This window comes from Fusarium coffeatum (genome assembly GCF_003316985.1).
Source record: "Fusarium coffeatum strain FIESC_28 chromosome Unknown BRIP53273_contig_131, whole genome shotgun sequence".
NCBI lineage: Eukaryota > Fungi > Ascomycota > Sordariomycetes > Hypocreales > Nectriaceae > Fusarium > Fusarium coffeatum.
This window is the reverse complement of record NW_022157924.1, coordinates 20,536-43,369: the sequence shown is the minus strand read 5'-3', so window position 1 is coordinate 43,369 and position 22,834 is coordinate 20,536. Positions and strand designations below refer to the sequence as shown.

Below are 22,834 nucleotides of genomic sequence, written 5' to 3'. Positions count from 1 at the left end.
TCTTTGCTTGATTATTCTGTCTTGTCCAACTTCATGGCTGTCTTTGCCATCTGTCAATCAATGCCTGCAGCCGTTGACAAGCATGGAAATCAATCTAGCGGGCGCGTTTGCATTTGGGGGTTCATGATAGTGGTCGACACCCGCCGAGGTGGACGACCTACAGTGGACACTAAGACATGGGGTTCTCCATAGAATATAGCTTATGGCGGGGATCTGGCGCTGCATGGCCACTATAATTGGTGGGGAGCTGCATGCAGGAGCGGGGAAGCAGGACGCTACTGCACGGGGCTTCTGCAGGCTTTGAATCACAGCCCGTTGAAGGAGAATCAACAGATAACGTATCTTGACTCTGTAGGTATTGCACTGCACCAGGCCTGCTCTGCTGTACAGTACTTTCGAATCGATTCTGGTGAGTCTCGTTTGCAACGGAAAGGTAATTGGTCACCAGAATGGACGATTAAACCACTTGGAGGGGAACAAGGTGAGGTGAGAAGTGAGGTGAGGTGACATGACCATCCATCTCGGATCAGAGCAAGACAAAGCCGGTGCATTAGCGCCTAAGCTCAAGCTCCCTTGGATCTTCCCCACCGACCTTAAAACCTCCATCGGATTACTGTATGTACGCTATCTTGAGCTTGATAGCCATGAAACATCACGGGATCGGCATCTCGAACGGGTCCTGGTATTATACGGTACTACATTGTACAAACAAGGATTGATGGCTGGACTATGCATCTTTCTAGCTAAACTCCACCCGTTGCTATCCATTTCCTCACATACATAGACATAGAACCGTCACGTCATGTCATGTCACGTTGAACTACCGGCATTGGTGCTCTTTACACTTTCTGTAGACGCTAAACTCCATCATAGAGGATGATTACCTGTGATGCTGTATAGTAGTCCAGTTCAAGTAAGTGAAACCACAGACAAGGTGACACACGCCCCTGAATTCTCTCATCTAGGCAAACAAGCCTACGCGACTTGTTGACTTGCAATCATGTTAATGATTGTTTTTACTGCATATGTTTCTTGTTCAACAAGTATTCTCGTCCAATCACTACCTAGTAGCCATGTTTTGCAAGTTGAGGCTCTATTTCTCATATTCGAATAACTACAGGGTATGTACCTAAGGTAAGCTTCTGTGGAGTTTTCCTCGGTGTGTTGAACAGGGGTGGGTCTCTCTTCACCGAGAGAATGCCTATTGAAGGCGACATGCTTTGACACGTGACCTCGCGATGCTCGCTTTGATCTCAACGTTCACGTCACGTCTCACGCTTTTTGTCAATCTGCCTTGGTACTAAACAATTCAGCCACCATGAAGTTCAACATTGAGTACGGTCTCTCTCTCATTACCTTTGGAGGGTTCAATTACTTACACGACTTAGCGATCTACCTGTGCTATTTCCTTACCCTAGGATATATCCAGGTAAGCCTCAATAATCACGGTTGACGATCGCTTGACACGATGAGACTGACCTTTTTTAGAACAATATGCGTGAGTCCCGAGGAATCAATGTGTTCTATACATCGGAAGGCTGACTATGAGCTTCGTTAAGATATATGTGCGACCTCAAAAGTAGGTATCATCTACCTTATTCCACGACGAGTCTTGTTTGCTAATAGCGTGCTTTTATTAGAAACTCTGGATGCAGGAGGTCACTGTGTGCTAGAAATGCCTTCGGGCACAGGCAAAACGGTGTCTCTACTGTCTCTCATTGTCGCATACCAGCAATACATGCCCGAGAAGCGAAAGTTGATCTATTGCTCCCGTACGCCACATGTTCCCAACCAAGCATTTGTTTACTGACACAACGCTATCAAGGTACCATGTCTGAGATCGAGAAAGCTTTAGTCGAGTTGAAGTCTCTCATGAAGTACCGTGCTGAGGAGCTTGGGTACGAAGAAGAATTCCGTGGCCTCGGCCTGACAAGTCGAAAGAATTTGTGCCTCCATCCTTCTGTGAAGCGGGAAAAGAGTGGCGCCATTGTCGATGCCCGCTGCAGAAGCCTTACCGCCGGCTTTGTCAAGGAGAAAAAGGAACGTGGCGAAAACGTTGATGTTTGCGTCTACCACGATGTGAGTCTTGTGAAACGTTCCCTCTCATGGCAGCAACGTTGCTGAGTAACGAAACAGAACCTCGATCTTCTAGAGCCTCACAATCTCATCCCCAACGGTGTCTGGTCTTTTGACGACATCATTCGATATGGCGAGGACCATAAGCAGTGTCCATATTTCACTGCAAGGCGAATGGTAAGCGCATATCAGTCTTGGGGAACGTTCATCAGAATCGCTAATCTTTCTTCCAGATGCAATATTGCAATGTTGTCATCTTCTCTTACCATTACCTCCTTGACCCCAAAATTGCCGAAAGGGTGTCTAAGGATTTTTCAAAGGACTGCATTGTTGTATTCGATGAAGCTCACAACATCGACAACGTATGTATCGAGTCTCTCAGTACAGACATCACCGAAGACTCGTTGCGAAAAGCAACTCGGGGCGCCCAGAACCTGGAGAACAAGATATCACAGATGCGCGACACAGATCAGGAGCAACTTCAGAATGAGTATCAGAAGCTAGTACAGGGTTTACGTGATGCTGATGAGGCACGCCAAGAAGATGCCTTCATGGCAAACCCTGGTAGGTTCTCGATAGTGGCCCGCCCAGTGGGTAATGTAGTGCTGACCAGTTCACAGCGCTTCCTGAAGACTTGCTCAAGGAGGCTGTACCGGGAAACATCAGGAGAGCAGAGCATTTTATTGCTTTCCTAAAACGATTTATCGAGTATCTGAAAACAAGGATGAAAGTCCGACAAGTCATCTCTGAAACACCCCCTTCATTCCTTGCTCACCTGAGAGAACACACCTTCATCGAGAAGAAGCCACTGAGATTTTGCGCTGAGCGATTAACATCATTGGTTCGGACCCTCGAACTGACCAATATTGAGGACTATCAACCTCTCCAAGAAGTCGCCACTTTCGCAACTTTGGTTGCTACCTACGAGAAGGGTTTCCTTCTCATCCTGGAGCCTTTCGAATCAGATACTGCTGAAGTTCCAAACCCGGTTCTTCATTTCACCTGTCTCGATGCTGCCATCGCTATCAAGCCCGTGTTCGATAGGTTCTACTCTGTCATCATCACCTCTGGTACCATTTCTCCGCTAGAGATTTATCCCAAGATGCTGGATTTCTCAACAGTAATCCAAGAGTCGTATGCTATGACCTTGGCTCGAAGATCATTTATGCCTATGATTGTCACGAGAGGAAGCGACCAGGCTTCGGTATCGACCAGTTTTCAAGTCCGAAACGAACCAAGTGTGGTCAGGAACTACGGCAATCTGCTCACGGAATTCGCCAAGATCACGCCCGACGGTATGGTTGTTTTCTTCCCCTCGTATCTCTACATGGAATCGATCATCAGCATGTGGCAAGGAATGGGCGTGCTTGACGAGGTCTGGAAATACAAGCTTATCCTAGTGGAGACACCCGATGCGCAAGAAACCTCGCTTGCCCTTGAAACGTACCGTACAGCGTGCTGTAATGGCAGAGGCGCGGTGCTGCTTTGCGTCGCCCGAGGAAAGGTTTCTGAAGGAATCGATTTCGACCACCAATATGGCCGTACTGTGCTGTGTATTGGAGTGCCGTTTCAGTACACCGAGTCACGTATCCTTAAAGCAAGGCTTCAGTTCTTGAGAGAGACATATCGCATCAAGGAAAACGATTTCTTATCTTTCGACGCAATGCGGCATGCTGCCCAGTGTCTTGGGCGAGTCCTGCGAGGGAAGGACGACTATGGAATTATGGTTCTCGCCGACCGCCGTTTCCAGAAGAAGCGTACACAATTGCCCAAGTGGATTAACCAAGGCCTGCAAGAATCGGACGTCAATCTGAGTACCGATATGGCAGTCAGTAGCGCAAGACGGTTCCTTCGAACCATGGCACAACCATTTCGAGCTAAGGACCAAGAAGGTATCAGCACATGGGGATACAAGGACTTGATGGAACACAAGGAGAAGATGGACTTGGAGAGAATTAAAGAGCTCGAAGAGGAGGCGCAGCGACCACAGCCAGTTGCCCAACAAAACGATTTCGAGTACGATGATGACGAGTTAGATCAGGATATGATGGAGATGGACGGCTTCTAGATCTCCGAAGGGGAATTCGGCGGTGCCACAGAGACCGCCAGCCCAAAAGTAATTGAACTATAATTAGAGGATTTCAAGGGATTATCTACGGACATTAATCTCAAAGGGAATCTAAACAAATCAAAACTTGTGCGGAATCTACAAGGTAAACGTTAACATGTCGCTGAAACTCGTTTGCTCCCGTACGCACTGCTCTTTCTGGAAACAAAACAAACGCAAAGCGAGCAAGATAAATATTCCGGGATGGATACCGAATAATCCAGGTAAAAGTAAAGCAGCCGCTCAGTCTGCCAGTAGTCGCTTCGCTGCCTTCACTGCCCGCAGGGCGGGAATGGAATGGGCTCGGCCAGGTGTCCTCCCGATCTCAATGCACAGCATTCTGATAAAGTCATGGTTGGTCCAATAACTGGAGTGCGCACTGAGCATGTTTAGATACTGGATCTCCAATGGCCCTCCCCCTGAACGTAGGTACCAATCAATTTGTCCATTGTCGTTTAGCAGGAACGCCTTTCTTTCAGCAGTTTCTTCGCGGGTGAAATCATGAACCTCAAGCTCTAATTGAGAAGGCAGTCGAATCGTCGCTGGCCGCTCCGGTTCTGGTATGAGTGGATTTGGTGCTGGTGCCATACCTGGAACTACTCCACGCATGGCGGCACCAACAGATTTCCAGAGAGACCCAGAAATGCTAGGCACATACGCCTTCTTTAGGCTAGCTGCGTAAATGGGATCAACAGCACCGTTGAGAAGATATGCAATAGGATCCTCCTTGGCAAGGATATTGTAGATGTTGTCAACAGCCAAACAACCAAAAGTGCCAGCCTCTGCCACTACGTCCTTCGAGACGATGTCGTTCGAGTCAGCTCCAGGTTTCATACGGCCATGGCGAGGCATAAGCACCCCTCGTTCAAGAAGGAGGAAGAAACCCGCGGGACTACCTGCTAGGAAAAGATTCTTCGTGTCAAACTCAAAAAACTTTGTTTCTGGTTCCTTCTTTGTCAAGTCCAGTCTAGGAACTTCAGTCGGTTGATTTGAGAGAACCTCGAGAGCCATGGCGCTGCCGAGCGAATGCCCAATCATATGGACACGTCCGTGTTCAGCAAATCCCGGGTTATTACGACACCACAGTCGATAGACACGATTTGCTTCTGACACAAGTGCCTTGATCATCTTGCCTTTGTGGTGAGACATATAGAACGGGATATCGAACATGATATCCGATATCATGCTGCGGACAGCAGGGATTGTGTCGGGCTCGATATCTTTAAGCCCAAAACCTTCTGGGGTGTATTCGTCTTTGTCTTCTTCTCTCATAGGTCCTCCATCCTCGAATGAAAGGCCCATTCTCCAATTCAGGGGTAGAATCATCAACCCATTCTGATCTTCGCGCAAGACCTGCTTTACCAAAGGACTCTGAAGCTCCATGTTAACCGCTCGACGGAAGCCATTGATGGCATGGGTGAAGTGGAAACTCTCCACCCTTTCGGCAAACTTTTGGCCGATGCCGTGAGCTACTAAGACCAGATCTGTGACCTGGTACTTTTCTTTGTCCGCTTTGCAAGCTGTACATACATCCTGCCCTGTGCTTTCATGCGACTCGTCCGCGGCAGAGGCACCCGCCTTGTTAGGTGTCTGCTTCTTATGATGAAGACGTTCCCATGCAGCGCGATCGAATCCCCGGACCACCGGAATTCCAATTGTAACACCCTTCATGACTTTCAACACTGGTCTTCGGCCATAGTACGCCGACGGCTTCAGGCTTGGTTTTAGCAGAAACGCTTCTTTAGCGTTCCTATATAAGACGTGGTAGTTGGAATAAGGTCGTGTCTGATGATGTTGCTCTTCCGCCGCGGCTTTGGTAACTGGGTTCGCATTAACGGTACCCTCGGCAGATGCTTCACCACGAAAGCAACGAGCTGCGCAAAACGGATCATTTGGTATAGTTGGCTCCGGAAAATCGTCATCAGCACCGATCTCTAGCTCTTTAGACCAGAGTCTATGCGATACCTTCTCTTCTCCCAGGGGCCCGACGTCGATGGCACACCGGAGCTCGTCACTCCAGGTTTCGGTCCAGGGCCGCAGGTCATGATATCCGGCCTCAAGTTGATTCGCTACTGCGGGTGGTACTGGAAGCATCGTGTCTCTTCGTGAATCTGTCAGTGATCTTTGTTTTCTGGCAAGAGTGCTAGAGCCTACCTATAAAACCATGTTGCTCGAGATACGACTGCGACATCGTTGATAGGGGACCAGTATATTGGTTTCATTTGAAGCATTGGCAAGGCAACCATATGCAATCTTGATATTCCTACTGCAACCTCGGCAACGCTGGGCTGGATCGCCTCCACTGCCTTTGTTCCTTCTCGATTGGTGGCTTGTGTAGAGTCCTCTTGGCCAACAGTCGTTTGAGATTGACCTTTTGTCTGGGGAAGATTGCAGGCCAGAACACTTACGCCAGGTAATGGGAGAGACCCAGGTTCTGATTGTGTTTCTGGGCTTCCTACACGTAGGAATGGTCTGCCAGATATTCCGTCATCAAGGACCGGAGGCCGCGCATGACCCAAACTTCCAAAAGGTGTCTGGGATCGAGGTTGTTGCCCGATGGGTTGAGCCATTGAGAGGCTGTTCGTCCTGGTTCTCGGTTCACTTATGGTCGATCGGCGTTTAGAGCTGTTGGAGTCAGTTGTCGTCTTGGGCATACGAGCAATCGGGTGATTCGTGTTAGTGGTAGAAGCCGTCCCTGGACGGCTAAATGGTGGGCTCCCTGGCAACTGCTGAGTCTCGAGGTCGTGGCTGGCTTGTTTTCTCAGTCTTTCAAGAGCAAGCACGACTTGCTGCACGACTCGGTCAATACTCAAAGCTGTGTTGCGCTTCCTAATGAGTGCACAGAAGCCTCGTTCCAATTCCTCGGCGACGTCAATGACCAGCTCGGAACAACAGGCGGCCACAGGTGTTGTGGGCAGAATATCGCCGGTGGGTGCTGCTACGTCTTGTGGCTGATAACCTTTACGATGCCTTTCCCAATGTTTTGCGGTGATGGCTTGTATGATCGATGCCAATCGATCTGAGTCGAATTTAGGAACACGCCCTTGACTCTCCAGTGCCTCCTGATGGGCACGACGAGCAGACTCGGACATGAGACCCAACCAAGCCTTTTCCAACGCATTGTTATCCCCTCTTGCAAAAGGTCGCACTTGACCCTTGTTTGTCTTGGTATCGGCGCCAACAGTTGAAGACGTCGAGAGAGGGTCGTCGATAGGAATGATAGACGAATAGAAGAATTGAGCCCGAACTGGAGGAACCTCATCTTCGCGTTCAATTCGAGTAGCAGGTGCCAAGCGACACTTGGCACCGTAAGTGTGGTGATCGTCCGTCATGACGATGGGTGCTATCTCCACACGCGGCTCCGTAGAAATCGGTTTCGTGCGACTTGAACGGACGAGCCTCTCGAAACAGATGGATTCGATACAAGTATTGGATGTGCCATAGGGCAAGTCGCTCACAGACCCATGTGAGTTGCAGTAGGTTTCTACTATTGAACGGGTGGACAGGTACTGTAGGTGTTGTTGACGATAGGCAGAAACCCCCGAGTCTTGGGGTAGAAGCTTCACCACGGATCGATGGGAAAGTTATTATGGATTCCGATTCCAGGGCGCGATGACGTGGGGATGTACTGGACAGAACGTCTGCCTTTAAATTGTGGGTCTCAACTGTAGGTACCGAATCTTAGGATACGCGTATTCTTCCTGTCGAGATCGACAGAATGTACTTTGGTAGGATCAGAAGAAACTTGTATTTATGTGGTCGATTTTCTAGAACATCCTGTCGCGACGCTAAATGACCTACCACCTTATCCACATCACATGCATTCGTTCCATGTCTCCATGTCAAGTAGTCGACCAGTAAGCTACAGTAAAGTATGTCACTGTTGTTTGTAGTAGGCATCTAGGTAGTCCCTATTAGGTTAAGTACCTAGCAAGTACTAGTAGGCACCAATGGAACTTCAACTACTAGGTACTAACCATGAGCCTCATGGATCTGATACACAAGGGGTAAATCTAGAAGTCAACGAATCAAACATGGTTCATAGCGACAGCTTCAAATAGGTCTGTAGGTAATTTTGGAAACTATCCAACTTATTTTACACATCTGATTCGGCAAAAGTACCCTAAATAAACAGCTATTCAGTTCATCCTGGGCGATCTAGTGCCCTTAACAGTCAACTTCCATCGCGCTGCCGGTCGTCATTCGAAAGCGAGGAATAAAGAGACTGAATGAGTGTCCTGTAGATGGATTCGCAAGCAGTCTTGTCTTTCTAAGTACCTTAGTAATTAGGTGCCTATGAAAGCAAACAATTGCATAAATTTGCTCACTTGGGAGGATACCACCAAAAGATTTCCTCATAATGAGCTTCCCAATCGAGTTAACGACTGTCATGATTTGCATATGCCGAGGCGACTGTCTTCGAAACGCTGTCCTGGCGAAGCAAGATACATGGCGTAATTCGTTGGCATGTGAAATGTTGACCAAATAGTTTCCTCGTTTCTCCTCATAGTTACGATTCAGAGTTTGAACGTAGCTATGTCGTGTTCACCGAGGTTTCTAGTCACGAGCCTTCTATAAGCGCAGCTGAATTCCCGAGTTGGCAAATGCAGATACACGATGTGAAACTTCCATACTTCCATCTATTTGGTAGACAGTGACGTTTCTAGATCATATCAATTAGTTGCTGAACGTAATACAAACTGGGTTTCACGTTGTGTTTGAGTGCATAATCGACCTACCTCGAGTATTCCTGTGTCAAGCTTTAAGACCACTTTGAGTTTGCAGATGTCCGTATACTGTTGGAGGTCATGTCCACAGCACGCCGTGCCTTGGAGTATCTCATCTCCGATAGATCAAGAATACATGCATGTCTTCGGGTTGTTTTCAAGCACTATGTAAGCAAATTATTCGGGAAGTCTACCCAGGACGGTGAGAATCTAAACCGGATGGTCTAGGTGGGCTAACGATACCCAACCCCGTAAACCCAGGCCCTTGTAGGTTCAGCGTGCCGATATCAAATCGCTTTGCACAGCCGTCTTCCATGTGTCTGAGTGGTCGGTCAATACTGGCATTTGCAGACTCAGGTCAAGAATCAGTGGGCTTACCTCCGCAAAGTATCTTTTCGAGCAAAGAGACGTCCACAGTAATCGCATTTATGGTTGCGTTCCTTCATATGTACACTCTGGTGATGGCGTTGGAGATCTGTTTTGCGTACAAATTTCTTGGTGCACCCATCAACAGTACATGGGAAAGGATATTCGCGCTTCTCATCGTGGGTTTCCAGATGGGATTTGTAGTTGTAGCTGCGACTGAAGAACTTGCCGCAACCCTTGACTTCGCACTGGAAGTTGGCCTCCTCCTTTGACGTGTGTTTCCTGGTGGGTCTCTTGACCTTTGCTGTTTTCAACAACCTCCTCTCCTGGCCAAGATCTGGGAGTTGACTCTGCGGGGTAGGGTAGAATGGCGTCACTTCATATTCTTGCTTAGGCCATGCTGTTGAACTATTGGCGCTGAGGCTTGGGGGCAGGTTCGAGGTGAAGGCGGCTCCGTCGGTCTGATAGGTGGTAGCTGGCGGTCCTGGAGCCGAATATGGTTGCGGTTCATATCCCTGGCCATAGGTGCTGACAGAACCTTCTACTCTGAATCTTGAGCTTGCTGGGTCCTGCAAGTACCCATATGACGGCCTCGCTCCTAGTGTTGGCGCCCGCGTAGATTGGCTAGTAGAAGGTAGTGAAGGTTCATGAACTGATGGGTTGCGGCCCGCTGGCATATAAGCATCATGAGGTTGGTACGGTGCAGGTAAACATGAGTCGTATGCCGCAAATGCATTGAAGTCAGCATGCAGGGCATCGGGTTCTACGGAACTCGAAGATGCTGTACTTGTGCCCGCGACCAATCCATCCGGGGTTACCCAGGCAGTACTACCGTGGTCCATGGGAGGCGGTGATAAAAGCTCAGTTTGATGTACTGAGTACCAGCGAGTGTGATGGGAATATGGATCCGATTCCAAGTCTGATCGGGAAACGCCAGTAGAAACGGCTTGCTGAAAGGGAGACTCGTAGCAAGACGACAAGCGATTCGCAGAACAAGAAGGATCAGGACTGGGTGAAGCCGCTTCGAAAAATTGTGAATACTGCGATACTGGAGAGTTCGAGGTCGAGGGAGGTGTAAGGTACATATTTGAGGTCGTTGGAAAAAGGATGCGAGGGTCGGGTTAGAATGCGTGGGGAGCTAAATGCTAGGGTCTCATGAGCCATGCACTTCCGGTAGGCAGGTAGGTAGGTAGATAGATGGGTTTGGTTTGGTATGGTATGGTATGGTTTAGATTAGGTACTGCAGTGAGCAGAGATTCATCGACCAAGTTGGCAAGCCCCATGACGGGGTACGAGTTGGATAAATACAACGAGAGCTCGACCAACAGAGGATGGGATCAAGTCAAGGTCAAGGTCAAGGTCAAGAGCAGTAGAGAGAGTGGCAACACGGACAAGTATCAACAAGCATACATAGGTAGGTGATTAGGTAGCTGTATTGTCTTGTCCTGTCCTGTCCTGTCTTGGGCGACATACAGGGAATGTCGATTACTTAGATCCTCTTTGACGAAGCCACTGTTGATGGATGAATTACCTAGACCCAGACAAGACCAGAACAGAACAGACGAGGATTGTTGAAGGATCAGACTCCGCCTGCATGGCATGGATTCCAGGGTGGGGAGACGGGTAAGGTAGGTAAAGAGCCACTGGGAAGGTGTCGAGAAGCGGGTGACGGGGCCGGGAAGAGAGCGAAATGAGGTCTAGGCCAGGATGTCGTTCGCCAACCAGACGGCTGGGCCATCTTGGCCCATGACAGATCTCGCGGATAGCAAAAGGCCAGACAGATAACGGTATCGCTAGAATAACCTACTCAATCGAGGTCAGAGCTTAAAGGCTCGAGCTTGATCGCCCAAATTAGAGTCTACAGTCAAGTCAACCAACGCAAGCTAAAGGTACAAAGGGCCGCATTCCGCTAAGACCAGGGTTCGGTTACCAAGAAGAACCGTATAGTATTAACTAACAGTACGTAATTGGACGTTGTTGGACCAAATCAGATAGGGTGGTGCAACGACGACGACGAACAAAGTCACAGAGTAAAAGGACATGTCCAATCCTGGATTCCCATCGTCCCATCACGCACCTAGCTTCTGAACGACACTTGACATGATTCTCCACCTCTGAGAACTAAGGACCAACAGCCTCGGAAGACTTATTGCACTGAAGCATGCGCACAGCCCCCGTTTAGCAGGCTGGCCCATGCAGTTTACCTACCTAAGTCCTGTACTGACTGGAGCACCGTCTTTTGTATGTCCAAACTTGGATGGTGGCATCTAAGTGGATAGATGCAGTTACCATTGGTCTGCTCTCCTCTCCTGTCTGTCCTAGATTATAGCATCTTGGTAGATCGCGATGACCTCGCTATTACAGCATCATTGACGCCATTTCTGGCTATCTTGACTCTGTTCTGCTTGGTTCTGCCGCTGCATATTGCGCAATCCCTTGATTTGTGGAGGATAACCGATGGTTTATAACCCTGCATTTCCTTGAGGGAGGTTTTATGGCTAGAGAGATACTCACCAAGCACAGCAGAGAAGGGCACAGGGCAAGGCAAAGCATCTTCCATCAAGGTAAACTGGGCGGCTTTTTTCCCCATTATCTGTTTTGAAGAGACGGATCAGGTGGTGCGACTCGTGCGAGTCCGGCTCAGTGTAATCTGCAATCTGCAAAGTGCAAGGTGCAAGTAAGCCAGGGGGACAAGAGCCAAGACAGGAGCCGGGCTTGATCCGAACAGCCGATACGGTAATGTACGAGGAAGGTAACGGTTCGAGGCCGAGGAATCCCCAGAGGATGATGGATAATAGGGAAGACAACCCTTGTCGTACCGGTCAAGTGCTCTTCGTTTGGGACAGGGCCGAGTCTCCGGCCTGGAGATGGGCCATGGGTCATGGATCATGGATCAACCATCCATCTATCCATCCAATGTAACCGGCTGCAGACTGCAAGTGCACTCGTTCACTCGCTCGCTCGCACATCTGGTCTTGCTTATCCCCAATTTATCCTCGTGTCGTGTCGTCCAAACGGAATAATAATTGAGTGGGCGCGGTCAGGAACTTGTGGAGTGAGTGAAGAAACGATGTAACACAAAGACAGTGCCAGAATCGCATCGAAACGGTCTTGCACGGCCCCATTTGCGACCTAACGGCCTCTATTGCTCACAGTGTTTGTCGCCTTACCCAAAGTGGAAGTAGACATCTCGGCATGTTCCTGGCCCCAATCTCAACGGTCGGTGGCGCCCCGCAAAACAAAAAACACCTACAGTACAGTACCTTAGTAGCCAGCTCAGCTCAGCCCGGGCAGCTTGAAGAACTTTTACATCCATTACTTACTGGGTGCATACTACACAGCAATAGGTAAAATTAGTTGTAAATAGCCTCAATAATGAGCGCAACCGAGTCGAATCAGAAGGCACATTGGTCTCCTAATGTCTGCACAACAATGGAAGCGAAGCCCTACGAACGGCGGCCCGGTCCTTCTAATGGTCCGTTCTTCCCTTAGTACATTGTGCCCGGAGCATTACATTACATCTTCACATTCTCATCAAAGTGTGTGTTTATGTCTAGGCAGAATATTTCTGTATAGACCCAAAAATATAGTTGAGAAACAACCGTATGATGACTGTTCTGTAGCCAAGGTAGTCTAATAGTAAGTTTTTGAACGAGTATATGTATGCTGAATGTAATAAGATGCTTATAATTAATCGATCACCCGGATTGTTTATTGATAATGAGCTCTTACTACTCAGGCGACGCAGGCCTTCTTTTTTTTTTTCTTTCTTTTCCTTTTAGACACGTTAATTATTTCATGTCTTTCCTCAACTATCCTAGGTAGGTTTTCGTAGTCTACTACTACTATAGAAGGTAAAGTTGCGATGAGTTTGCCCGAGTGGGCGAGGCCAAGACGGACGTCCGAGTGCTTCTGGGGTCCCTGGCCTCTAGACCTAGACCTTGTCCTTGTCCTTGTCCTTGTCACAATCTTGACAGTCAACTGAACAGGCAGGCACAGGCTGGCTTAATAGGCGCGCCAAATTTTCTTTTTTCTTTAGGCTCTTTTTTCCATCCTTTCTTTTGCCGCCGAGACGCCATCCACATACGGTATGTAACCCAGTCTAGCCTAGTACAACTAAAAAAGACCGAGAAATTTGTTCCCAGTAAGTCATCTACTCTACGGACATGAATGCATATTATGTTATACGTGCTCGTTAATTGGCCATGAACTATGGGTAGACTTCCATGCTTCACGATACTGTAAAGCAGTGAGTAGACTACTAAGTTATAGATACAGTATAGTGAATCTGCACCAAGATCAACATTTTAATCTAGTATTCCTCTCATTGTCTTCAGATTTTCGTATTCATCCATTGCTAGACAAACAGGCAGGCAGGCACCTGCATATCACTCAATAGACTAGTACAATCTACTTCTTCTTTCACGATTACCCAGGTGACAAGATAGATAAGCTTAAACTCAACCTGGTCAGACGTAAGGATATTTATGTGTTGAATCCAGAGCTCTATTGTCCAAGATGGGTACGGATAATACACTGAATACTACCTATACCCTGATAACCAGCCATTCTATAAAGGTCAATCGCTACTTTGGCCTGATACAGAAACTGCAGCACAGGTACTCTGTAGGTACTGAAGAGCTGAGAGCTTGGCTACAATCAGTGATTTGACGCCTACCTTGCGATCGTATTCGACTTGGAAATGATGGCTCAATCAAGTCCTAAAACTGCAATCACCGATTGATTGATTGATGTATGAGCTTACTGGCTCCAAGGTCCAGGCCCAGGCCCAGTCATTGGAAAGAGGTGCAACAACTTGTCTGACATTCCGATTCCCCTGGCTCTGTCACCTGCAGATAGTTCTGCATTGGGAATGCCATGGGCCGTAGTCACGTAGTGCAAGCAATAGGCTTCCACCGTCGTTGCCAATACTGCGCTTATACGGAGACCATCAACTCTGCATCCTGGCAGGGTCCCAGGATGGCATTGCCCACCATGTTGGTCGATTAACAAAGCCTGTTCTGTAAAGTACCGTCACGTTGAGCTATATCTTGAAGGTGATGAAGAATCTTGCAAATACTTATTCTATCAGTCAGTATTCGAGGAACATATGTATGGCTTCTCTGACCCTCGTGTGCACTTCTGTCGATAGTCTAAAGGATACATTAATTCCATTCGGAAAACCAGTCTTTTACCCACCCCCGAGCTTGACATATACGCACGTACCTAGAGGCATGGCAATTCTAGCCTTCAAAGCTTGATCACCGTTCCAATACATTCAGTAAAAGCCTCCTTAGCGAACTCCAACCGTTCCAGCCCTGCCGTGACCAGACCCTGGAATTGGACCTGGACCTGGATCTGGACAAGGTCATCATCGGTCCCCGGTTTGTCTCTTTCTTCTCGGTCAGGGGTCCGCGGGGATCCTTTCTTGTTGGAGCCTTCCAGACCACGGTGATCTTAAGGATCTTGAAGATCTCGCGGCTAGCCTCACCCGGCTTGGTAATGGAAGGTCACACAAGAAACGTAGAGCCATGTCACCCAGAACGGAACATTGCCCGGTTTCTGCCTTCCGTTTTAGTTCGTCATTGCAGTATTGTTAGTTTGCCTCTTGGTTGTATCCTTGCACCTCGGTAGGCGATTGCTGGTGATATGTAGACACGACTGGTACACACGGGACTTCTGGATGAAGATACATACGCAAGGTACCTATTGAAGCGGCCGCGCTCTCCCAAGACTCCTGTGAAATGTACTCAAGTACAGAATTCACATTGTGCATCCAACCCACAGCTCTGTTTTTCGAGGCTTGATTTAACAAGGTTGGGTCGGACGAGGGCCAGCATGAAAGACAAGCACACGCAAAGTTCGTTTTTATGGTGTAGTTATTGATCCGTCTATCAGTCTAGGCTTTATCCTACCGTAAAAGATCCCCGACTAAAGTGCCGTTTTCTGTGAATACCACGGGTCAACAATTGTGACCCCGTGAATTGCAGGTCAGCAAACTGTTCAATTCTCTTAACTGAAAACGACTTCCGTCTCCGATAGTAAAGACCCAACAAAGACCGAGAAAAGAATCATGAGAACTGTCATCGACAGCTGATACACCACTGAACATAAAGACGCCAAGGCTTCCGTCTTGTAACGGTCCTCGGCTCGAAGGGGTATCGGATGTTTGCCGCTCAGCTTGTTAAGCGCAGCCACAGGGGTTGGTATGCTCCCTGGTCGTAATTAATTACAGTAGGTTTGCTTTAAGCGAAGCCTTTCGCGAGTTGCCAAAAATTGTCCATCTTTGTTCGAGCCAGAGCATCTCTCGCTTCAGAATCTGTCTCACAGACCTTGCTGCCCCATTTTCTGAATGCCCGTGCCTTTTCTTCACCTTCGAAGACGAGCTTACATTCGTTCATCGACATGTCTTTGAGCTCGCCGTTGTCCTTTTCGGCGAGAAGCCAGTCGCGTGTGGTACCTTGCTTTCCGTCTCGGTCTCTTGACGGCGAGTTCTCGGTCCAGTCGATTCGGTTAAGCATAAGCTTCTTGAACTTCTTGATACCCCATTCGCCTCCTTCAACGATAACCAGATTAAATTTGGGGTGCATGATACATGTTCCTGTGAGTGCCAATTGTTCAGCGTTCACGCCGATCTTGTATCGATGTTGTCCGTTCGCCAAACTGCCAATCTTGAAAACCAGCATGTGAATTCCTTTTTCGGCGTCCTTCTGTTGGTTTGATGCCAACTTTTCGTGTTTCTGCTCCTTAGTGAGCTTCCTTTCCTCGTTTGTTTCGACATGCTTCTGGTGGCGTTCTGCAATTTCCCGGTTTACACGTGCTTCGACAGCGGTAGGATCCTTGACAGCAACTAGTACAGATATCAGTATATTGCGCAAATACAAATGCATGGCAGACTTACCGTCACCAAGGACTCGCATGAGGTTCCCTTTCTTGACTTTGGGAGGAGGTGCTGGCACCAATCCCAAACGAATCTTAGCTTGCATCTCCTTCAACTCGGCCATTCTCCGCTGTCGCCTCAATTTTTTCTGTTCCTTTTTCACCAGGAACATTGGCTTAGCAGCAGGGACATGTCCATCTTGAGGGGGCTCAAGAGCAACAGGGTGTTGTATATATTCGGTAATGATGGTGTCGGGCGGAGTGAGTTTGAGTTTAGAGCGATCATCAATTACATCGTAATTTTCGCCTTCGACAATTGCTTCGTCCCACCACTCGATAGCTGGGGGTGCTTCCACTACAAAGTTTCTTTCCACATCTAGATCGTCGTCAATGCCAGCCTTTCGAGTTTGCTCCGCAATTCGCTTCTTCATCGCCTCGAGGGCGGCCTGTCGACGTATGGCATTGCCTTGAGCGATATATTTGCCCTTCTGATTCATCTCAAGCGATCGAGACGGACGTGCCTTTCCTCCACCTGGTTGTGCTGAAGCATTTGGATCGAAGTACGGGTTTTCTCCGTTCTCCCTACCAACCGAAGCCGTTCTAAACGCATCTTGTGATCGAGGCCTGTCTGGCCGTCCGCTCGTGGGTGTAGGTGTTGATTCCTTCGATTTGCTTGACGGCTTATATGATCCCAAGTCTTCCAAAGCAGGGTGAAGTCCAACGTTCAAGCCACCCTTGGCTTTGCTGGTTCCAATAGCTGCCGCAACACGTGCCTTGAGTGCAGCCATCCGATCCGCAGCAGACTCTGGCTTCTGCACTCTTGACGAAGCATCATGGCGAGGGCCGAGGCCAGGGGATTGGCTGTTGCGATCCATCTGCAGACCGGCGCAGCTCTGAAGCTGCTCGTTATCCTTTTGGAAAGTTGAGCGTATTCGGTTCGATTCCTTATTGGCGTTGAATGTTGCGATTCGGTGGGCGGTGTTGCTTGATTATTGCGTGTAAAATAGGTTCTTGGAAGATGATGCGAATGGATGGCAACGCATGGACTTGGACCCGCGCGCAGGTCAGTCGCGCGCTGCCTGCCTGGAAGAAGTGGCTGCGGATGGGTCGGTCTAAATTTCTGCCGTCCCGCACCGCCAAAAAATTGTTCTCTCGCAAAGCTCCCCACTGTCTGCATGATTTACTTTCACTTCGCATAGTCTACTGCGCTGGGGAATGGATTTTATGAGTTAACCCAAAGACGTCGCTCAATCGCTAATTTCTTCGCTCGAGAGAGCGACAACAACATCACTATGAATATCGCGCAGCCGATCTCGTCCGGGGTCGAAAGCGTCGAGTTTACATTCCTGTCGCCAAAAGAAATCCGAGCAATCTCTGTGAAGAGGATAGAAAACGACAGTACTTTCGACAGCCTTCTCAATCCCGTCCCAGGTGGTCTCTATGATCCTGCTCTTGGCTCCTGGGGTGATGCGCCGTAAGTTCAGACGTCTTCGAGCCGAATCTTGACGGGTTGACGCTAACTAACTTGGAGGTGTACAACATGTAACCTCAACCAGGCTACCTGCCCAGGCCATGCTGGCCATATCCAGCTTCCTGTCCCAGTCTACCACCCTGTCTTCATGGACCAAGCTTATCGACTCTTGAAGGCCTCCTGCGTCTACTGCAAAGGCTTCCGACTTCCTCAGAAAGATCTTCACAAGTACGTGTGCCAGTTGAAGCTGCTTCAGCATGGCTTGATTCAAGAAGCCCACATGGTGGCCGTTATTGGCGAAAACGAACTGGCTATTGAACTTGGCAACTTCTCTGAATTGGAAAGCGAAGCAGAAGAGGAAGGCGCCAGCAGTTCGATTGACAGTGTGACTCGCGCAAGAGACAAGTTTGTTGAAAAATGTCTGCGCGGTATCAAGATCAAACGCGGCGACACGAAAAGGGGAAAGCACGAAGGCTCAAGCGAGATGCGTCGTGAGATTATCAAGGAGGTTCTTGCAGAAATCACCAAGCGAAGACTTTGCTCCAGCTGTGGCGGCATCTCGCCCTCATACCGCAAGGATCGGTTTGTCAAGATTTTTGAGAGGTCGCTCTCTGACAAGGAAAAGGCCAAGATGGCTCAGAAGAACTTCAAGCAAGCCGATGCCATGGCCAGAGTTCAACAAGTCACAACTAAACAAAAACCTGATGGGTACTCATCTGACGAAGGTGTGGCGGATGTCGTTTCTCCAACTCTTGAGAAATCACAACTCGATAGAGCGGATGCCGACCAGGATACAGAGATGATGGACGCCGACACTACCGCCGTTACTGATTCTTCACAACGATATATTAGCGCCATGGAAGTTCGAGCCCGTCTGAGCGAACTTTTCACCAAGGAGCAAGAGTTGATCTCCCTCTTGTATAACGCAAAACCCCCATCCCGAAGCTCCACGAAGGTCACGCCTGATATGTTCTTCTTGATGACCATCCTAGTCCCGCCCAATCGCTACCGTCCCGAAGCGCGAACAGGGGAGTCTGAGATTTCTGAAGCCCAACAAAACTCTCTTTACAAAAACATCCTGCGAGGTTGCGGGACGATAGCCCGACTACATAAGCAATTGAAGGAGGAGGCCGCCGACGTTAATCAGCTGCACCAAGCATGGACAGAATTACAGGAATCGATCAACTCGCTCATCGACAAGGACAAGAATCCCGTTCAAGGCGCGGCGGCGAAGCGCAATGAGGATGGTATCAAGCAGAAGCTCGAAAAGAAGGAGGGTCTCTTCCGAAAGAATATGATGGGTAAGCGTGTCAACTACGCAGCCCGAAGTGTCATCTCGCCCGATCCCAACATCGAGACAAACGAAATCGGTGTGCCGCCTGTTTTTGCCAAGAAATTGACATATCCTGAGCCTGTTACAAGCCACAATTTCCGTGACATGCAGCAAGCAGTCATCAACGGCGTCGACAAATGGCCTGGTGCTTTCGCAATTGAGAACGAAAATGGCCAGATTGTCAATCTTCGCAACAAGTCAGTCGATGATCGTGTGTCGCTGGCCAACCAGCTCCTTGCCCCTACGAGCAGCAACGCTGCTCGGACTAGGAACAAGAAGGTCTACCGTCACCTTACAAACGGTGATGTCGTCTTGATGAACCGACAACCAACCCTTCATAAACCTTCTATCATGGGTCATAGAGTTCGGGTTCTCCCTGGCGAAAAGACCATTCGCATGCACTACGCCAACTGCAACACATACAATGCCGATTTTGATGGTGATGAAATGAACATGCATTTCCCTCAGAACGAAGTTGCCAGAGCAGAGGCTCTCCAGATTGCTGATACCGACCACCAATACCTTTCTGCTACAGCTGGAAAGCCTCTCCGAGGTCTCATTCAGGATCACATTTCAGTTTCCGTTGCTCTCTGCAACCGTGATACTTTTCTCACCAAGGGCGACTATCAACAGCTGGTTTACAATGCATTGCGCCCTGAAAGTGGCCACATTGTTGGCGAGAGGATCGAGCTTGTTGCTCCAGCAGTAATCCGACCTGTTGCTAGATGGACCGGAAAGCAAGTCATCACTACCATTCTGAAGAATATGCAGCCTCCCAATTGTGGTGGGCTTTGCCTGAAATCTGCGACGCAGATCAAGGCTAGTCAGTGGGGTAAGAACTCCGAAGAAGGCACTGTACTGTTCCAGAATGGCGAGTTTATTACTGGAATTCTGGACAAATCGCAAATCGGTCCTAGTTCTGGTGGTACCATACACGCTGTCCATGAAATTTATGGCCCTGCTGTTGCGGGTAAATTCTTGAGTAGTCTGGGCAGGCTCCTCACGCGGTACCTTAACATGAGGGCTTTTTCGTGTGGTATGGATGACTTGAGACTCACGCCGGAGGGCGAGTTGGCCCGACGACAAGCACTTGTACCTGTCGACTCAGTTGGACTTGAAGTTGCGTCTTCCTACGTTTCACTTGAGCAGAACCCTGGTCCCAGGGACCCTCTACTCCTGGAGCGTCTTGAAGAGGTACTTCGCGATGACAACAAACAGGAGGGTCTCGATCTTCTCATGAAGAGCAGTCTTGGACAGATCACAGATCAGATCCAGCAAGTCACTATGCCTATCGCCCTCGAGAAAGCTTTCCCCTTTAACCAGATGCAAGCAATGACGACATCCGGTGCGAAAGGATCCAGAGTCAACGCCTCTCTAATCTCTTGTAACCTTGGTCAACAGGTTCTGGAAGGTCGCCGTGTGCCAATCATGGTTAGTGGCAAGTCATTGCCATGTTTTAACCCATTTGAGACACACGCTCGAGCCGGTGGTTACATTGTGCAGCGTTTCCTTACAGGCATCCGCCCCCAGGAGTACTACTTCCATCATATGGCTGGTCGAGAGGGTCTGATTGATACTGCAGTCAAGACATCACGTTCCGGCTATCTGCAGCGATGTGTCATCAAGGGCATGGAGGGCCTGACTGTCGCGTACGATACCACCGTGCGAGACGCTGATGGCTCCATGATCCAGTTCCTCTATGGCGAGGATGGTCTTGATGTTTGTAAACAGAAGTACTTAAACGACTTCAGCTTCATCTTGGAGAATGTCACTTCAGAGGCCGCACAACTTCAATACGATCCGAGCGTTGGAGAACGCCTAGGACAGCATCGCGAGGCTATTACCAAGTTTATGAAGAAGGCCCTTAAGCACACCAAGGTCCATGATCCTAAAGCCCAGGACCCGGTTTCGAGTCACTTCAACCCCGCTACAACTGCCTTTGCCACTTCTGAGACGTTCTTCAAGAAAATGACTGAATACCTCAAAGAGAACAAGGATGGTCTTGTCCGCGACAAGTCTGACAAGAACAAGCTCGCCCTCTCGCGTGTCAGCCTGAACAAGAAGAATGCAGAGATGCTCTTCGCGATGAAATACTTGCGCTCTCTCGTTGAGCCTGGAGAAGCTGTCGGTATTGTGGCCGGACAATCTGTTGGAGAGCCTTCGACACAAATGACGTTGAACACTTTCCATTTGGCTGGTCACTCTGCCAAGAACGTCACACTCGGTATTCCTCGACTCCGAGAAATTCTCATGACGGCTAGCAACAAGATTTCCACCCCGGCCATGTCCATCTACCCCATTGAGGAGATGTCTGCGGAGGACGCGGAGATCTTTGCCAAGTCAATCTCAGTGCTGCCTCTTGGTTATATTCTTGACAACATCAGCGTTGAGGAGAAGGTTGGCCAGGGCAAGCTTTATGGTTCAGCCAAGACCTACTCGATCGACCTCAAATTCTTTGATTCCAACGAGTACACAAAGACGTATGCCATCAAGATTTCAGATGTTGTCAATGCAGTAGAGAAGAAGCTCCTCCATCGCTTATTATCTCTCGTGAAGAGGGACATTAAGAAGCGACAAAATCATTCCACGATGGCCACCCCAGAAGTTGGCGTGAAGGCTGGTGTAGTAGAAACCGCTGCCCCCAATGCCGAGGCTGCTGGCAATTTCGACGAAGACGACGACGACGATGAAGGTGATGAGGACGCCACAAACGCTAAACAGCGAGCCAACAGAAGTGAGGCAGTTTCGTATGGCCCTAACGATGATGAGGATGATGCCGTGCAGCAAGAGATGGTCCGGGATGCCGCCGATGCCGATGATGACGAAGGCTTTAGTGGCAGCCCACGTCAGGCGGGTGAGGAGGAGGAAGAGGAAGGTGGTGATGCTGTCAATTGGGGTGCCAAGGCACGAACCAACCGTGTTCTCGAGGAATATGACGAAATCACGGAATTCGTGTTCGACGAGAAGCATGGAACTTCCTGCAGCTTCACGCTCGAGTACGACTCAGCCATTCCCAAGGTCCTCATGCTCAACCTTGTTCAGGATGCTGTGAAGAAGACCGTGATTCAGGAAATTTCAGGTGTCGGAGCCTGCACTTTCGTTGAGGAGAAGAGACCAAATAAGGAGACGAAGAAGGACGAGATGGTTAAGGTCATCCACACAGCAGGTGTCAACTTGCAGGCCATGCAGCGGTACAGCGATTTCATTGACCCGAACCGCATTGAGACCAATGACATTGCCGCCGTCCTGGAGGTCTATGGTGTTGAGGCAGCTCGGAATAACATTGTTCGAGAACTGTTTGGTGTCTTCGACTCTCACGGTATTGCCGTCGACAAAAGACACTTGAACCTGATTGGTGACCACATGACCCGAGGTGGTGGTTTCACACCATTCAACCGAATGGGTCTCAAGGGCAATGTCAGTCCGTTCACTAAGATGAGTTTCGAGACGACTTTGGGATTCCTCAAGGATGCTGTATTGGATGGTGACTGGGATGATTTGTCTACACCCAGTGGTCGGTTGGTAATGGGCAGACTTGGAAAAGTGGGCACTGGTGGTTTCGATGTTTTGGCGCAGCTTCCTACACATCATGTTGATTCTTTGGCGTAATATGGTCTGTAAAAGAGAATAGATGCAACGAATTTGATTGTCTAAATAATATATGTTTTTTAAACCTCCTTCATAACCAAAGCCGCGTCTTGTCGATGCCAATTTCGGCACCCTCTTCTTGATACTGTAGTTCCTTCCAAAATCAATCGAACCCATGGTCTTTGCAGTCTACCGTCGTTCTACACATAGTGCCTCAATGTGTTTGATTGTGTTGGACTGGTTGAGGCAGGTTGATTTAGCGACCACCACCTACCGTGTACAGACCA

The 22,834-nt window shown here is 49.0% G+C and overlaps 5 protein-coding genes across 5 annotated transcripts; 2 read left to right on the top strand and 3 right to left on the bottom strand.

The window, feature by feature from the left end:
- Nucleotides 1–1,318: 1,318 nt before the first annotated feature.
- FIESC28_06043 (uncharacterized protein) lies at nucleotides 1,319–4,144 on the top strand (the record flags this gene model as incomplete). Its single annotated transcript, XM_031160188.1, has 7 exons — nucleotides 1,319–1,429; nucleotides 1,489–1,498; nucleotides 1,641–1,772; nucleotides 1,826–2,079; nucleotides 2,137–2,253; nucleotides 2,310–2,640; nucleotides 2,697–4,144. The coding sequence occupies 7 exons, from the start codon at nucleotides 1,319–1,321 to the stop codon at nucleotides 4,142–4,144; spliced, it is 2,403 nt and encodes an 800-aa protein (XP_031015737.1).
- A 282-nt stretch (nucleotides 4,145–4,426) lies between these two features.
- FIESC28_06042 (uncharacterized protein) lies at nucleotides 4,427–7,515 on the bottom strand (the record flags this gene model as incomplete). The annotated part of the gene is made up of 2 exons (XM_031160187.1): nucleotides 4,427–6,284; nucleotides 6,338–7,515. The coding sequence occupies 2 exons, from the start codon at nucleotides 7,513–7,515 to the stop codon at nucleotides 4,427–4,429; spliced, it is 3,036 nt and encodes a 1,011-aa protein (XP_031015736.1).
- A 1,769-nt stretch (nucleotides 7,516–9,284) lies between these two features.
- FIESC28_06041 (uncharacterized protein) lies at nucleotides 9,285–10,361 on the bottom strand (the record flags this gene model as incomplete). Its single annotated transcript, XM_031160186.1, has 1 exon — nucleotides 9,285–10,361. One exon carries the CDS (start codon nucleotides 10,359–10,361, stop codon nucleotides 9,285–9,287), a length of 1,077 nt encoding a protein of 358 aa, XP_031015735.1.
- A 5,160-nt stretch (nucleotides 10,362–15,521) lies between these two features.
- Nucleotides 15,522–17,030, bottom strand: FIESC28_06040 (uncharacterized protein; the record flags this gene model as incomplete). Its single annotated transcript, XM_031160185.1, has 2 exons — nucleotides 15,522–16,126; nucleotides 16,178–17,030. The coding sequence occupies 2 exons, from the start codon at nucleotides 17,028–17,030 to the stop codon at nucleotides 15,522–15,524; spliced, it is 1,458 nt and encodes a 485-aa protein (XP_031015734.1).
- Nucleotides 17,031–17,447: 417 nt separating this feature from the next.
- FIESC28_06039 (uncharacterized protein) lies at nucleotides 17,448–22,568 on the top strand (the record flags this gene model as incomplete). Its single annotated transcript, XM_031160184.1, has 2 exons — nucleotides 17,448–17,629; nucleotides 17,687–22,568. 2 exons carry the CDS (start codon nucleotides 17,448–17,450, stop codon nucleotides 22,566–22,568), a joined length of 5,064 nt encoding a protein of 1,687 aa, XP_031015733.1.
- Nucleotides 22,569–22,834: the final 266 nt, after the last annotated feature.